This window comes from Eutrigla gurnardus, assembly GCF_963514095.1.
Source record: "Eutrigla gurnardus genome assembly, chromosome: 4".
NCBI classification, from domain to species: Eukaryota; Metazoa; Chordata; class Actinopteri; order Perciformes; family Triglidae; genus Eutrigla; species Eutrigla gurnardus.
The window spans coordinates 21,993,399-22,009,876 of record NC_139918.1 but is presented as its reverse complement, the minus strand read 5'-3'; the positions used below and the strand labels follow the sequence as shown (position 1 = coordinate 22,009,876).

General features: G+C 40.4%; 1 protein-coding gene across 2 annotated transcripts in view; it reads left to right on the top strand.

Moving 5' to 3' along the window:
* The window catches only part of LOC311013033 (guanine nucleotide exchange factor VAV3-like), a 48,448-nt gene that overhangs the window by 19,148 nt on the left and 12,822 nt on the right, over positions 1 to 16,478 (top strand). For both annotated transcript variants that reach the window (XM_084008899.1, XM_084008900.1), the window contains exons 11-20: positions 2,456 to 2,524; positions 2,932 to 3,018; positions 3,935 to 4,020; positions 4,133 to 4,265; positions 8,979 to 9,088; positions 10,550 to 10,651; positions 11,135 to 11,226; positions 11,988 to 12,010; positions 13,231 to 13,255; positions 14,691 to 14,821. In XM_084008899.1, the coding sequence (XP_083865025.1) occupies positions 2,456 to 2,524; positions 2,932 to 3,018; positions 3,935 to 4,020; positions 4,133 to 4,265; positions 8,979 to 9,088; positions 10,550 to 10,651; positions 11,135 to 11,226; positions 11,988 to 12,010; positions 13,231 to 13,255; positions 14,691 to 14,821 (858 nt within the window). The remainder of the gene's footprint in view (positions 1 to 2,455; positions 2,525 to 2,931; positions 3,019 to 3,934; positions 4,021 to 4,132; positions 4,266 to 8,978; positions 9,089 to 10,549; positions 10,652 to 11,134; positions 11,227 to 11,987; positions 12,011 to 13,230; positions 13,256 to 14,690; positions 14,822 to 16,478) is intronic.

Sequence of the window (16,478 nt, the reverse complement as noted above, 5' to 3'; positions counted from 1 at the left end):
AATTGGTTGAACTAAAAACTTTTTTCAGTGTAGGTTAAACCAGGTGTTGGTAATGTGCCTTCAACAGACAATCTCAAAGTCCATCACAAATGTACTGATGCTGTAATGGGCCACAGCTACTGATGGATAATTCTAATAAAACATGCCATGTAATAGTGGACCAGCTGAATGCGTAAGTAGCCTTAAAATAGACATTTACTCACCACTGATATGAATGGAAACCATAATTATATCATTCAAATTGAACAGTTGCCTTAAAAGTGAGCAGTGGAAGCTCATATGTTACTAACATGTTGCTTTAATTCACAATTAATACATTGTGTTACAGATGTGCCAGTCTAATAAGGCAAAAATACATATATAAGAACGTGGAATAACTATAATGATTATGGATAGTGCTTCATTTATTCCCTGCATTATTACTTTATACATCTACTGCCTTGAATTGGTAGCTCCACTGGAAACATTAGGGCCGTGCTGGCTTCCTCCAGGACACAAGGGTCGATGTTGAAGCAATAATAAGCATCAACATTGCTGTGATTTGTTGTTTAATTCATTCAAACTTGCATTTATATATATATATATATATATATATGTATATATCACATGCATGCCAATTTTATGAGATTGCCCCGTTTTTCCTTTTTCCTATAAATAAAAGTTTTACTCGTCTGAGATTGACCTCTCAACATCATTGATGATTGAGTGTCAAGTTGATTCAGTGGATGATGTTGTTCTGTCAGTGGAAAAGTGGCCACTTGAGGGCGACATTCTCCATCACTTTGCCACCCTTCACATCACCTCAGCAGATTAAAATTGAAAAAAAAACCCCGAAATAAATTGACAAGTCATTTAGGTTTTGCATTGACTCTTTGTATCTCACATCTGTCAAAGACAGTACAGCGAATGACTGATGCAACATCATTTATATCTGCCTCAATAACACGTTTTTAAATGGGAAGATCAATATGTCCTCGCGCGTCCGTCACCTGATTGTGAAATAGATTTCCGAGTGAAATTATCATTATGGATTATTGACTACTCAGGATTGTATCTACATCTTACAACGTTGTTGCACTCTTGCTTCCCCGTAGAAATCAGACAGCTATTTCAAAAACCCCCTCCAATTTCACTACCGACTGCTAACTGTGTGACACCGTCTCTCCTGGTTCGTATGAATCAGAGGTCAGACTATAGCTGGCAGGGCAGCAGAGGGCAATAACTAGAGAGCGGTTTTAAATTGTTGTGGAGGGTAAAGGTCTCCGTGGTAAATGCTGGTGATCCTGGGTGTTCTCAACCCCTGAGAAGAGACTTTGGGAAGTGGGTAAAAAGATAGAAAGGGAGGAGGAAGAGTGGATACTCCTCATCAGGGAAGCAGCACGGTAGCACTGTGGAGGAATACACCCTCTCTCTATTTGTAGTGTTACTAGAGAGGTAATGGAAGTGATTACGCCCACCTTTAATATTAGATATTATATACAAATATACAAAAGGTTACACACCAAACAAAAAATACCATGCATGTGTGTGTGTGGAAGATGGAAGGATTTTCCTCCTCTTCCTAAAAGGACATAGGTTGTATGACACTATACAGCTGCATGAAAATGTGCTTATGCATGTTTTGTTGATTGTTCTGCGCATCCAGACGGCAGACATATCCTAACTGTCTACATAAGAGATCACGACATTCCACTTAGGCTGACTCGTCGTTCCATCGAGCCCCGAGGAGGACTCAGTGAAAGCAGGCGGCTTTTCCTTTTTGCATTTATTAATTTGATATCAAAGGCTCGGTGCCTGGAGTAAGCCCAATGGCTCCCCGTTTCTAAAGACGGACAAATCCTACTCATCAGTCTTTCTAGCTTTATTTTTCAGTGTAATAAAAAATGTATGCCACTGAAGCACACGTGCCAATCTTTGCCTAAAATTATACCCGCAAAATAATATGAATTTAAGATAATTAGCTGTTTGTGGTTGCTTTTATATCCTTTACTTAAAAGCAAAAGTAGCAAAAACACATTGTGAAAAAACAAGAGTTTTACTGTTCTGTATTATAGGAATGGATTATTATCACTAATGTGTTACAAAGCATTATCGTGCTCTAGCTGGTTGAGGTGGAGCCATTTCTACTTACTGATCACATGTGAGTTAAAGCTTAACTTGCAAAGTAAGAGCATAAGATGGAAATGCTCAAGTAAAGTACATCGTACATTGAATGAATGCACTTTGTTTCATTCCATCACCCATCTTTTGATCTAGGGCGTTTTGAATTATCTATGTCTGGCTATTTAGCTTTATTCTTTGATTACTAGAGCATAAAAAAAAACATTTTCTGTTATAAAAACCAAATGATGGCTTTTAAGAAAATATCTATAATGAAATCAATAACCCAAACTACTTACTGTATGCAATATGTTGTGTGTTTGAGCGTCCTTTCTTTTCTGTCCTCCTCCAACAGGAGCTGGTCAAACACACTCATGATGCTGCAGACAAGAGCAACTTGAAGATTGCTCTTGATGCCATGAAAGTAAGTGCAGTGCTTGTGGAAGATGTGGTGTAATCATTGTGATTTCAGCTTGTTACCAAATAGCAGGTTGACTTAGTGGACACAGTCGCTCTGCGGAAAAAAAAAAATGAATAAGTCATAAATCACACATTTTTCTCTCCTCCAAGTGTGTGTGAATTGATAGAACTTTGTTTGCCATCACGTGAGGTAAAAAACAAATTAAGTGTAACAACCTGGTTTTCTGCGTTCGACTATTCCCTGGAACTCCTTTTTACACCTTTTTACACACTTTGTTGGCAGTGGTGTTGATCCTCTCATCTAACTCTCAATAAGAAAGTGAAGAAATATGCATAATGACAGAACTATTCCTTTTAATACGCCATACAGAACATCATGTGTGCATATCTGTGTGTGTCTGTGTTGCCCAGGACCTGGCTCAGTTCGTCAACGAGGTGAAGAGAGATAATGAGACTCTCAGGGAGATCGACCAGTACCAGAGATCTATTGAAAACCTGGTAAACCAAAGACCTTTTTCTACAACTATCGGCTGATAGTGTCCACTTTATATGGGTGCAAATTATAAGGAAGTCATGTTGTCTCCTTTGGTTTCAGCATTTCCTGGTTCCAGCTCAAATGTGATTGGTTCCTTTTTTATTTATCATACGACATAATAATCATATTTCAGTTTAGACTTCCAGTCAGACAAAAAACAGACATTTGAATAGGTTGCCTTAGGCTTTGAGAAGTGTTATTTTCTCACATTTCACGGAAAACAATTAATTTGGCAAATAATCAGCAATTAATTAATAATCCACATATGTTAGTTGCAGCTCTAAAACAAGTAAATAAATGATTTCCACCATTAAAATATCAAATCAAACAGCTTTTACATTTCTATGAAAGACACAAACACGTGTTTCAGTGTAGAATATCCCATAAATCCCAAGCGTATCATATATAAGGTGGACTATATGGAACACACCTCATACATAAGGCAAGAGCAGCCATCACCCAGTGTGATAATAAGAAGATGGAACAGGAGGAGATGAGGTGGTGAAGGAGGATATCAGTTGGCAGAACCAGTTGCAGGTTCGAAAAAAAAAAAAAGTGTCGTTATGAGTGAGTGAGCGTGACCTTCACCCTCGTCTCGATTGAACAAAATCAACAGTGAATGTCATCGATAACGAGAGTTTGCCGTTACTAATCAGCTGATTGGAACCGGGAAGGAAATACGTTGCGTTGGCTTTATGGGTTATGTTTAAAGTAAAGGACGGTTAATGATGTAGATTTGTCCCTCGTGACACATTTAAACTATTCCACTATTATGCTTTTGACTCATAAATGCGTTTATTTCAAATGCATTTATTTCATGCATAATACATTTTCATTTTAGCATATGACCTTTAACCCCATCTCCTGTTTTACTTTTAGAATCAGCCTCTGATCAGCTTCGGTCGACCTAAAGGTGACGGAGAGGTGCGCATCGTCTCCAGCGTGGACAAACGGAAACAGGACAGGTTTGTTCTCCTTCAACGTCATCGTCCCGGAAAAACAAACCATGAAAAATAAACATGAAATGTCGCTTTTATTAAAACGTACATACATACCGCTATGTATTTCCTTTTACAGACACATCTTTCTATTTGATGTGGCCGTCATCGTTTGCAAGAGAAGAGGAGACAACTACGAGATGAAGGACATACTTGACCTCAACAACTTCAAGATCACAAACAACCCCACCACCGACAGGGAGGGCAAAAAGGTCAGCGGCTGCCGAACACAACATACTTTATTACCGTACTCATTAGACAGGTGCTGCATTGCATATTAGTATTCTGTCATATCAGTAAAATACACTTCTGTACAGAAACGTTGGCTGCAGATTTTATTGCAAAAATAAATGGCGGATGCCTAACGAGAGCAATCTAGACTGATGTTCTCTCCCTCTCTGGTGGAGGGTCAGTCGCCCCCGCACACTTTGGACAGTATGCTATTTCCTGCCTTTGCTCGCGGGCCGTATCGTAGCGGAGGGGACTTGTTGATGTCCACAGATGGCGTCTTCTCACTCCGCTGCTGATTGCTAATGTGAAACTGACAGCTTGCCAGAGTGGGATGGTTCTGTGTTTTTTTTTTTTTTTATCCGAGGGACTCCATTATTATCTTAATTTGCTCTATTGTGCAATCATGTCGTGTGTGTGTGTATGTGTGTATGTGTGTGTGTGTGACATGTGGATAGCAGTGATTGGAATTGATGGTCATGATCTTGATGTGTTTTGGATAATTACGTGTGTGGTTGGCATTATTCAATGTTGTCTCGAGCATTATTTCTACGCTAAGCGTTTTGGAGTAAACATGTTATGTCATAAACATAAACAGTGTAATTTTGCTTCGATACACCATCACATTGAACCCATTAACCGCTCTCCATTTTTGCTGTACAAGGGAACACTTCCACGTGACACAGAAAGCACAGAAAAAGACAGATATTCCCACACAGACTCATACTGTGTAACTACATTTAAGCTATATAAGCTACATTCACCTCAACACACACACACACACACACACACACACACACACACACACACACACACACACACTCAGGCTGCTGGACAGGGATGCTAATAACAGGTGATGAATGTGTGCAGTCCTCCAAGGCTGCTCATAGCCATATATCATTTTCTGCTAAATGAAACTTCAGAGTATGAATGTGGTGCCACTGAGCACCCACACAGTCACCCATGATTTAACACTCGCCAGAGCTCTAAAACACTCAGGACTCTGCAGGGCTGGCCAATCACTGACGGGTAAACCCTGCCACTTCTTCCTGTTATAAGATATGACACAAGAAGCTGCAACAGATGGAGTGGCAAACGCTGAAAGGTTCAGGGAATTGATTGAAAATCATTCCCTAATAAGCCCGTGGGTAAGGCGCTTACTAACGCGTTAAGTGCTGCAGTGGTATATTTGGTAGCCAGCGGTTGAAAGACGGGCCTAACGACGCTGTGTTATATTTTACACCTTTTCGAAACAACTCTGGCTGAAAACTTGTTCTGGTGTTTCTAAATATAAGATCTATTTGAATGTTTTGAATGGCAGATAAGGTGTCATCACAGCTCAAGTCCTCTTTGAGGAGAACTCTACATTGTGAAATATTTGACTGTATTTCCAATCAGTAACTGGCTTCTTGTTACTTTCACTTTCAAATTACTGCATCATTTTTTTTTACAGTAAATGATTGTGAAATGACACCTGTTTATGACCTCACAGTAGTTATACCAGTATATTGCTGTGAGTTAGCAGTGTTACCTGTAACTTCCCAGTACATGTCCATCAGATTACTGCTTTTTAGCGTTTTTAACTCTAACTTCACAGTTAATGTCCAGGTTACTCTGGTTTAATTGTATGATAATTAACCTGAACTGGTTGAGCTGTGAGCCTGATGGCACCTATTTTATTTATTTATTTTAATTATTTATTTATTGGGACATGTTTAAGACAAAATAAGACAGTAAAATAAGTAATAAAAATAAAACAAAGCAAACAAGCTTTTTTTTTTTTTTTTTTTTATTATTTTTTTTATTTTGCCTTTATTTAACCAGGTCGGTCCCATTGAGACACAATGGCCTCTTTTTCAAGGGAAGCCTGGCCAAGACAGCAGCAGAAAAGTTACTACACATACATGACACAGAAATCACAAAACACACAGATAAAATACAACACAAGATAAAAGCAACAGGACTAAAAGTTCGGATTCACATTAAAACAAGAACAAGTGCGGTATGAAGCTGCTCCAATTTCTCTCACACGAGTTTTCAAAGATCCAAGGTTGATCAGCTCCTTTAGCTTTAGAGTTTTCTGCAGTGCATTCCAAGCAGCAGGTGCAGCGTACTTAAAACAGTGCTTACCAAGTTCAGTGTTAACTTTGGGCACGTTTAATAAATAAAACTCATTTGAACGTAGGCGGTAATTGCTTTGAGATTTGGAGAGATAATTACATAAATAGAGGGGGAGCAGACCCAAAATGACTTTATAAATAAAAATATGCCAATGTATAAGGCAGCGTGCTGCCAGAGATGGCCACTCAACTCGGGCGTATAAAGTGCAGTGGTGAGTGAGGGCTTTACATCCAGTGACAAACCTTAAGGCACCATGATACACGGTGTCCAGAGAGCGCAGACAGTTTGCAGGGGCATACATATACAAGAGGTCCCCATAATCAAGTACAGGGAGGAAAGTGGCAGCAACCAACTTTTTCCTGGTAGAAAAAGAAAAACAAGATCTGTGACGGAAAAAGAATCCCAGTTTCAGTCTTAATTTTTTTTACCAGGTTTTCTACATGTGGTATAAAAGAAAGCCGATCATCGATTAAAATGCCGAGATACTTGTAACAGGTCAGAAGTTCAATCTCACAACCTTGTAATGACGAAATGCTGGGAGGAGACACAGGTACTTCCCTGCCATTAGAAAATATCATCAGTTTAGTTTTGACAGCGTTTAAGACAAGTCTTAGCTCAATGAGCTGACTTTCCACAAGGTTAAAAGCAATCTGTAAGTTGCCAAGGGCCTCAGCAAGAGTGGAGCCACAACAATAGATAACCGTGTCATCAGCATAAAAATGAAATTTGGCATTTGGAATGTTTCTGCCCAATGTATTTACATAAATAACAAACAAAATTGGTCCCAGAACTGAGCCCTGAGGCACACCGGTAGAAACATTTAGCAGATTGGATGAACTGCCTTCAAAGTGAACACATTGTTTTCTATTTAACAAATAATTATCAAACCAACCAACGGCCTGCTCAGATAAACCTATGTTGAGCAGTCGTCGCTTCAGAATAGAATGATCGACTGTGTCGAAGGCCTTAGAAAGGTCAACAAAAAGAGCTGTGCAAAATTTCTTATGATCCAGCCAGTCTATTATGTCATTGGTGAGTTTGAGGGTGGCCGTAATTGTGCTGTGTTGTTTCCTGAAGCCGGATTGATATGGAGAGAGAATGTTGTAAGTATGAAGGAAATCCTTCAACTGGTCATTTACTAGACCTTCAAGGACCTTCGACAGGATGGACAACTTGGAGATAGGTCGATAATTATTCAAACAAGTAGGGTCCCCCCCTTTCAAAAGGGGAAGGACGTAAGCAACTTTCCAAATTTCAGGAATACAATTCGTAGTGATAGACAGGTTAAACAGATATTGAAGAGGCTTGGCAATAAAATCAGCTGCAAGCTTTAAAAAATATGGTTCCAGGTGATCTGGGCCTGCAGATTTAGTAATGTCAAGAGAGAGAAGAGCTCTAAGGACCTCTTCCACTGAGAACAACCTAAAAACAAGGGAAGGTTGACCAGCAGAAATATGGCCTAGAGATGTGTTACCAACATCTAGGGCAGAGGACACAGGATTAAGGGCAGGCATAGCAATCGTGGAAGAAGACCTAGAAAATAACGAACCCGAGGCAGAAAAATGATTATTAAAACAATCAAGTATTGTAGCCCTGTCAGTTACAGTGGTAGCGTCATTAGCAATACAGGATGGGAGTTCACTATGATTATCAGTGGCTGAGATAGATTTGATCACTTTCCAAAATTTCTTAGGGTCGTTTAGATTTTTCGTTATTGTAGAGAGATAAAAACTGGACTTTGCTTTTTTGATAAGAAAGGTAAAACGATTTCTGAGTTGCCTAAATATAAGTTTATCAGCCTCAGACTGAGTCTTTCTGGCCTTAGCCCAGGCAAGATTTCTATGATGCAGTAAATCGGCTAAATCAGGCGTGAACCAGGGATTATCCCTACCCTTAACCCTATATCTTCTGAAGGGAGCATGCTTATCAAGCAGGGAAGAGAAACCCTCAGAGAAGAATTGCCATGCAGTCTCTACATCATCAATCAATTCAATACGGTCCCAGTTAAAATTATATAAATCATGGAAGAACCCCTGTTCAACAAAGGCCTTCATATTACGTTTTATCAAAATACGAGGTTTGGATTTTGGAATTTTGGCATTTCGGCATTTCTTTGAAAAAACATCCGGCATACAGCAAATCACGAAATCCCAGAAAATCAAACAAATATTTCGGCAAAAGACACATGAAGTAAAGCCAATGACTATTGATGATGGTATTAATGGCGGTACATCAGAACATTGCATCAGCCTGCAATTCCACATGGTTTTCCTTTCTTTCCAGTTTTAACATATTAAAAAAAAAAAAAATCAAAGCCACATCACACTTCATCACTTCTATTTGAAACATCGTATTTATGTAACCCCCAGTTACACTCAAACTTACAAATACATCACAACATCCTGCCGTGGGTATCTGAGATTTATTATATAAATAAAAAGAAGTGTGCCCCACCATTTAAAGTGTAAGTTGTGAGATGATCATGTACATGTAACCATGGTTTCCCTTCTTATGCACGTTATCATTCGTATTCATGAGACAATGTCTGACTGTTACCTTCTTCTTGACCCCCACAGTGGTGCTACGGGTTCTACGTGACTCACCATCAGGGGCTCACCGGCTTTGAGCTCTTTTTTAAGACCAGAGAACTGAAGAAGAAGTGGCTGGAACAGTTTGAAATGGCCATGTAAGTACACGGACACATGGACGCTGCCGTCGGGACAGTTTGTACCCGACACAAAAGGCCAGGGTGTGTATCACAGGAAGAACTAACTGTGTGTGTGTGTGTGTGTGTGTGTGTGTGTGTGTGTGTGTGTGTGTGTGTGTGCTTATTTGCCTTTGTTTGCATGCATGTTATTCCAAGGCCAAGAGAGGTGTTGACTCTTTCATGTGTGCTGTTTGATCAGGTCTTTGCTGCAATCAAACACACACACACACACACACACACACACACACACACACACACACACACACACACACACACACACACACACACAACTGTTACAAAAAGCTGCAAAACTCCCACGAAGTCACTCTGCCTTGATGGTTCTTCAAATCAGTGCTTTATGGAGGTTTATGTTTTGTATTATTTGTAACAGTGGGAGGTTTTTTTTCTCAGGGAAGATATCCTGTCTGCATCCTTTGTTATGTTGATTCAGTATCCAGTGTTGTTTTGACATTACACTCTGACTGAACAAATGCTTTGTGTTCTTGACAAAAAAAAACAGTGTGAACGCGATATTAATCAATGTGCATTTTTTTAGTGCTCCTCTCTCTCTAACTTGAGCTGGAATGAGTTTACATGAGTTCATAAACCTACACGACCATGAGGCCCTTGTGTGTCTTTTCCACAGTTTAAAGAAGAAATAACCATTTCCCTCTTCCTTCTAGTCTGAAGCGTTTTCTTTCACAGATACGGGGTTGGTGTCTGATAGCGTGCCTCTGTGGTAATGATGCGAGGAGGGATCCGTTCTGAAAGTCAGAATCCTTCCTGTAAAGAGGACGTGGGCTCATGATGACGGCCTCACTCATAGGAGCAGAAAGACGTGTCATGTTCTAGAAAGGCTGCTTATTTCTGCTGTGCATGTTGCCCTCTTCATTTATGCACTGGGAGTGAAATAGCTTTTACTTCAGCCAGAAGAAGAGAGAGCGAGCAGGAATGAGGAAATAAATAAGATGGTTTTTGACACAAAATATGTTTTTTTTTCTTCAGTTTTTGAAGAATTAATTTAGAATGTTTTGTATATTGAGCAAATTGAAATAAAATTATTCCCACTACTAAGACACACTGCAATTACACCAGTTATGTCTATGAAATATCTCCATAAATATTGGATGGGTTGCCTTTAAATGTTAGACTCGTGGTCTCCAGAGGATTTCTTTGTCCAATAACTTAACTAATAGCATTCCCATTAACTTCTACTTTGCGTCAGTATCAATTAGCAAACTTTAGCGTGCTAACACATACCAAGCTTTTTAACATGGAATGCATTAGACCTGCCTATCATCAGCATGTTAGCATTGTCATCTTTAGCATGTTAGCAAGCTGAAGTTATCATTAGTAGGCTACAGCACTGTAGAGCCGCTGTGGACTATTGTTTCCATTTAAAGTTCATTTAACCACTTTTGTTATTTCCCCTTGTCTCAGATCAAATATCCGACCAGAGAAAGCCAACCACAACACCCACCAGTTCATCATGCACACCTTTGAAAGGATCACTTCCTGTAGTTTCTGTCGCCTCTTGCTCAGGTAATATTCATGCATTATGAACAGACTGTTTTAGATAATTATGTAAACCTGATGTCCTTGTAGACCAAGAAGGAGACAGAGTGAATACATACTGTCCCTGAATGGTGAATAGTGTTATTGCACTGTGCTCAGGAAAATACACTTTCCAGTATTTTTCATATTTAATGTATCAAATGATAACCATGGCATTTAGTCTACATCGAGTTTTCCTCGGGCACTTTTTGTGTGGATTTAGCCTCTCATTTACCCGGACATGACTTATTAGTCCTGCGTTTAATTGAAATAACCAGGGAACACTGACTTTTAGCGGTCTCCGTTTTCAGCAGTATCAGTTTTATGGTTTTGGAAAGCTGAAGGACATTTCCTATGTCATTTTTCCCCTTATCTCAGCTGTGACAGAAGCCTAAAAATTCAAAATGTCAAGGTATTTCTCGTAAGGGCACTGCTATACATGAGATATACCATGTGGTTTATTGTGTCCAGGGGCATCTTTAACCAGGGTTATCTCTGTCTAAAATGCGGGCTGGGGGCTCATAAGGAGTGTCTGGGTCGCCTGGGGATCTGTGGGAGAACAGGTGAGATGGAAGCCTCCAACACCGGATTGTGTTTCACTTCTTGACTGCTTTGTTTGCAACAACTTATCGTTAAAACCAACGCCATGGTTTCCATGATATTTGCTGTGTGTATTTGCTCCGGTGACCTTTCCTTCCAGCGCCACCATCAAACCACAGTTTTACACTTACACCCACAAAATATCAAAATCTAAAAGGCAGATTGCCATGAAATTTGCAGAGCCCATTCATGCTCCCTAAAGGAGGACATTTTGGGCACACATGCCATACTGTCAACCTTGTATATAAGATATTTAACAGCTGGTATACTATGGAATTTGTATTATATTATAAAATTATATTTTAAAAAACAAAAACGTATCTCTGGATGATTTCAATAATTTGACCTTCCCCTTACTTTGCCAGCCTCAGGCTCAAAATTCCTTTTATTTAATTAGCCCACTCAAAGAAAATCTGAATTCTGTTATTAGAAAAACATGCACATGCTGTTTAGCAGTCAACGCTAGATTATGCCACAATATTTAGCTATTTGTCTGCAGTCTGTGGCATCAGCCCGGCTACATTACCTTCCCTGAATACACAGACAGCGAAAGGCATCTCGGGCCTTTTTGACAAGCCTTCTCAAGCAGATGCGCTGTGGTCTTTATGTATTCTGAGGCGTGATGAGGGCCAGCGGAGGTTGACAGCTGAGGTTGTATGTCAGGAAGCCACCACACGCTCATATTGTATTCTTCTCACTGTGTCCGTCTCTCACCCGACTGCAGATTCTGCCAAGCCCAAGCCCAAGGTAAGTCCTGGACCGTTTCTCCTCTCTGACTTAGACGCCAACATAATAAGTGAAGCATAACATAACAGATAAGATAATATGACACACATGAGCAGCGCTGATTGGCCAGACTCCTGTCAACACATAACAGCTGGCTAATGAGATCCCCTGCTGCTCCTCTTTAAATGTAATCGATAGTAGAAGCGGAGCCGTTGCCAGGGTTCCGATTTTTTTTGCTGCATTTCTGGAAGAGCAAAATGACAGCAGCTCACCATTGTCGAGGTGGTGAATTGAAGCCAGATTGTAAAAATGAGATCTATGAGGCATCATTACGGTAGATTTTGAGCGTCAAATACTTCATTTACTGCATTGTGATGAATTTTTATGTTCCAATTTATGGAGGAAATGCCTTTATTTATGAAAAGGGAAAACGCAAAATTCAGGCGCCAGGTGACATCTCAAAAAACATAAATACAATGGAATATAATGCTCTCGGGCATTCTGTATTGCTTTTTAAATATTTATTCTCCTGTAGATCGACTGCTGAGTCAACACGCATGTAGGCATGATTTACTCTCCTGCTTAGTGTCTTTTGGGGGGGAAGTGACCTCACGTGGCATCACTGATACATTCATTCATTTTAATGCATTTATGAACCCCTGGACTTGAATAGATCATGCATTGCAGCAAAGATTTATGCTCACGTTGAAAACTTTCCGTCCCACACATCTGTGTTTTGTGAGAAGTCGTATTAATGAAAATGTAATATAATCAGAATAAGGTCAGAATTGAATGAGAATAAAGTCATGATATTTTCACATAGCTAGCTATGAGCATGAGTGGGACATAAATCATAAACAAATGTACTATGAACTATTACTCACATTGTAAAAGCCATATTTCTGTGGCCCACTGTGCCTACCAGCGAATCTAGAAAGTGAACTCTATGATACCCAGGTGACTTTTGGACTATTTATTAAAATGCTCAAAAACTCTCAAATGTTACTCTATGTTCACTTTAAAAAGGTTAGACCACACACACACACACACACACACACACACACACACACACACACACACACACACACACACTGAATTAAGAGTATGACTCATTCTCCAAGTCAGGATGAACCTGCCGAGTATGAATGGCCTCTCCATATTGTCTTCCTCCCTCCATCATTTTTCTCCCTTCCTGTTTTCCTTTTTTCGCCATGTTGCTTACGTTCTCTCTCCATCCACAGGAAAGCACAACGCCACCAAACCCAGGTCAGTACGGCTTGACCACTTTCATGAACCTGCTAAGGGCTTTATGCTGTACCTTTTTTTTTTTTTAAAGCTGTTTTCTGTAAGAAAACACAAACGCAGACGACTAGTCAGAGACCTGGAGGATATAGATGGGGCTTCAAAGCCAACCCTCAGATGTTATCATATCATATGCCCCCCCCTCGTGATCAAATATTAACCCCCCTGCACTGACATGACTCTCTCCTGATAACACACAGGGTTCAAAGGAGAAAAAGAGCAGCAACAGTTTGCTTTTGTCAAATATATATGAGTAAGAATAGCAAATGAATAATAGGAGGAAGGAATTCTTATCCAATGCACAACAAAAAAAAAAGCAGTTTTCTTTCGGCGTGCTGTGATGCTAAACCCGAGACGGCATTGAGATGAATCGGAGTGGGTGGAATCATTACGAGGACTACAGCAGCAGAGAGGCTGGTGGTGGAAAGCACTTCCAGCAGTCTATATGCCTCGGCCTCATCGGCTGAGCTGTGCCTTTGTGATGAATCAATTCCCATAAGGGGCTTTATGAGGAAGACAGCCATGCTTATTGTTCTTATTAAAAACATGAATGTGAGATATTCCATTCATCTGAGGTCACTGGCAGCTAATAGTTTCCTCGGGCTAGTTTGCGGGGGAGCCGTGGCCGGAAGGGAGATGTGTCTGAGGGGGGCTAGATGTGTGAGTCTGTGGAGAGTAAGTGGCTGTGTCTTTTAAGTTGGCAGGGGTGTTTAGTCTTAGCTTTAGCCGGATGCTTCCGGCTGTGTTTATCTGCCACGCTGAGAAAAGATTGAAGCCGCAGCGTACAGGAATCGAAGAGATTAATTTCCCGCAAGAGCAAATTGCTGCTTTAGGATGGCGCCATTCTCATGGTTTGGACATTTATGTACATGTTGGAGATTAATTGCGCTGTAACATTTAGGACAATGACGGCAAGGGGATTTGATTTGTATACATGACTGGTACAAGAAATAGAAATAATTACATTTATACACCTAGTTTGGGTTTTATTTATCTGTTGTCAATAAATTAAACATTTAAAGGGTAAAATTAAAAATGCAAGAAATTGAAACCTCAGTAAAAATAAAATAAAATGCATCTATCATTTGGTTTTGCATGTCAATTAGGGCTAAGTTACACTTGGCTCTAATGAAAGTAGGTAAACATCTGAAATGGCACACATCTATCAGACTACTTTCCATTTTATTAAAAGTCAGAGCAACATGCTGTATTCAAATTCCCTCTGTTTACTCCTAAATGTCATCAGTGTCGCCCTCATCTCTATGTCATTTTTCAAAGAACTTCTCTATTGCATTATTTTTTAACTATTCCCTAAAAGTAACAATGAATCCGAGCTTTCCTCCCTGTTAAATGTTTAAAAATGTGAGTTGAAATGTGTTTGTATCCCCCCGTCTGCTAGGTTTACCCAGGATGCTTGTGATCAGAGACTACAGTGGCATCCCCTGTCCCCAGTGCGGGCCCCCACTAAGCATTCATGCGGGGGATGTCATTGAACTGATGTTTGCCGACCTGCACAGCTCCTGGTGGCAGGTGCGTGTCACTCCGCTCGTCCCCGTTTTATCTCGACATCTGTGACTCTGAAAAAAAAAATAACATGTCACGGCTCACCGGCTTGGCTCGGTGCACGCAACATCTCATCGGCATCATGGGTTTTGAAACCGTGCTGCTTTTTGTCCGCTCCTTCTTCCTGGATGTCCCACTATCTGGGCAAAAACAGCTTTCAAAAATATATTAATGGGGTGACTTCCACAATTCATCTCCCTTTTGGCCATTAATTGTTAATAAATCACAAGTGGTACCGTGGTTTGTTTTATCACATTCTGCGTCCTGTCGGGGCGAGCCGTAAAATATGACATTATTATGATGTCAGCGCTAATTAGAAATATCAATCGAAGATCCATATGAACTCGGCAGAGGTTACAATCAAACTGGGTCCACGTCTGTTCCTTCACACCTCAGATTGAATCACAGCCTGCATCAGATGATCTAACCAATTAGTGGCTCCACTTGATTAATTGAGTGCCACAGTGAGACAATAAAACAGCAGACAGCGGAGCCTCTGGAGGATGCTTTTAATGGTTGGTGCTCAACCTCATGTACGGGCACATTTAGCAACCATCTCACGAGGTCAGCCAAAGGTTGACAGTGTTTGACCTTATCTATTTTTGAAAGGATGGGCGATTTATCTGGGGTCTTCCGGCAGCCTCCCTAGCTGTTTCTCACTCTGCTTTACGGTGGCATTAAAGCCTCATCCTCCAGTTGGTGCTGCTCCAATCAGACCGCCGTCTTTGCCAACGGCTCCGACTGGGAGTTGGCGGTTAGCCCGATTTCCTATGCTCCATGTTTCCCTCTGTTGTGACAGAGCACAAGGTGGAGGGTGAGGACATGAATGCCAGGAGACTTCTTGTAAGCCGATAGAACTGCTAGCAGAATGTCACGCTGCAGACCTGATGGCGCTGCATTATTTGCTACCATGGTAACCGTGCTGGGAGAGGATAATTAAAGGAATTAAATGATTATACACATTTGTGTCTATCTCTGTCCCGCATAATGATGCTGCAAGAAGGCTATCCACCAGGAGACAATGTTTAATTATGTTTATGATTTGGTGTCAGTGCTTCTTTCACATTTCTGCAAAAATTCTGCAGCGACGGAGGTAATGCATATCAACAGCTGGGGGGAGGAATGAGCTGAAAAATGTAGCATGCAGAAATTAAAAAGAGAAGGTGATGAAGAAGACTACAATCTCAAACAATACAAATGTCAAAGCATGCAAAAAAAAGGGGTCTCAACAAGTTTGTTAGGTGTTACGATCACAGTATTTTGTAGGGAAATAGTGAATCTAAAGGAAACCCTGTTTGTTTACAATGAAACCTCCACAGGGTTCCTTTAATCTTCAGTGTCCCTAGTGGCGCCAGAGGATGGAATTACAGAACATTGAGAATTCATATCTCCTGTTACCCAGGAGGCAATTATCCCCCATCCCACTGGCAGAACAATACAATCAATCACTGTAATTTCATTTGATCCTTTGGCGGCTCCCTATTTATGCCAACAGAGTAATAAGTTTAATCTTTATCATACGCTTATCGGAGGCATAACAAATAGAGAGGGGCTCTCAAAAAAAAACCTTTGATGAAATGTTATTACACAGAATGAATCTCAGAGATGGGTGAAGATTCGCTTT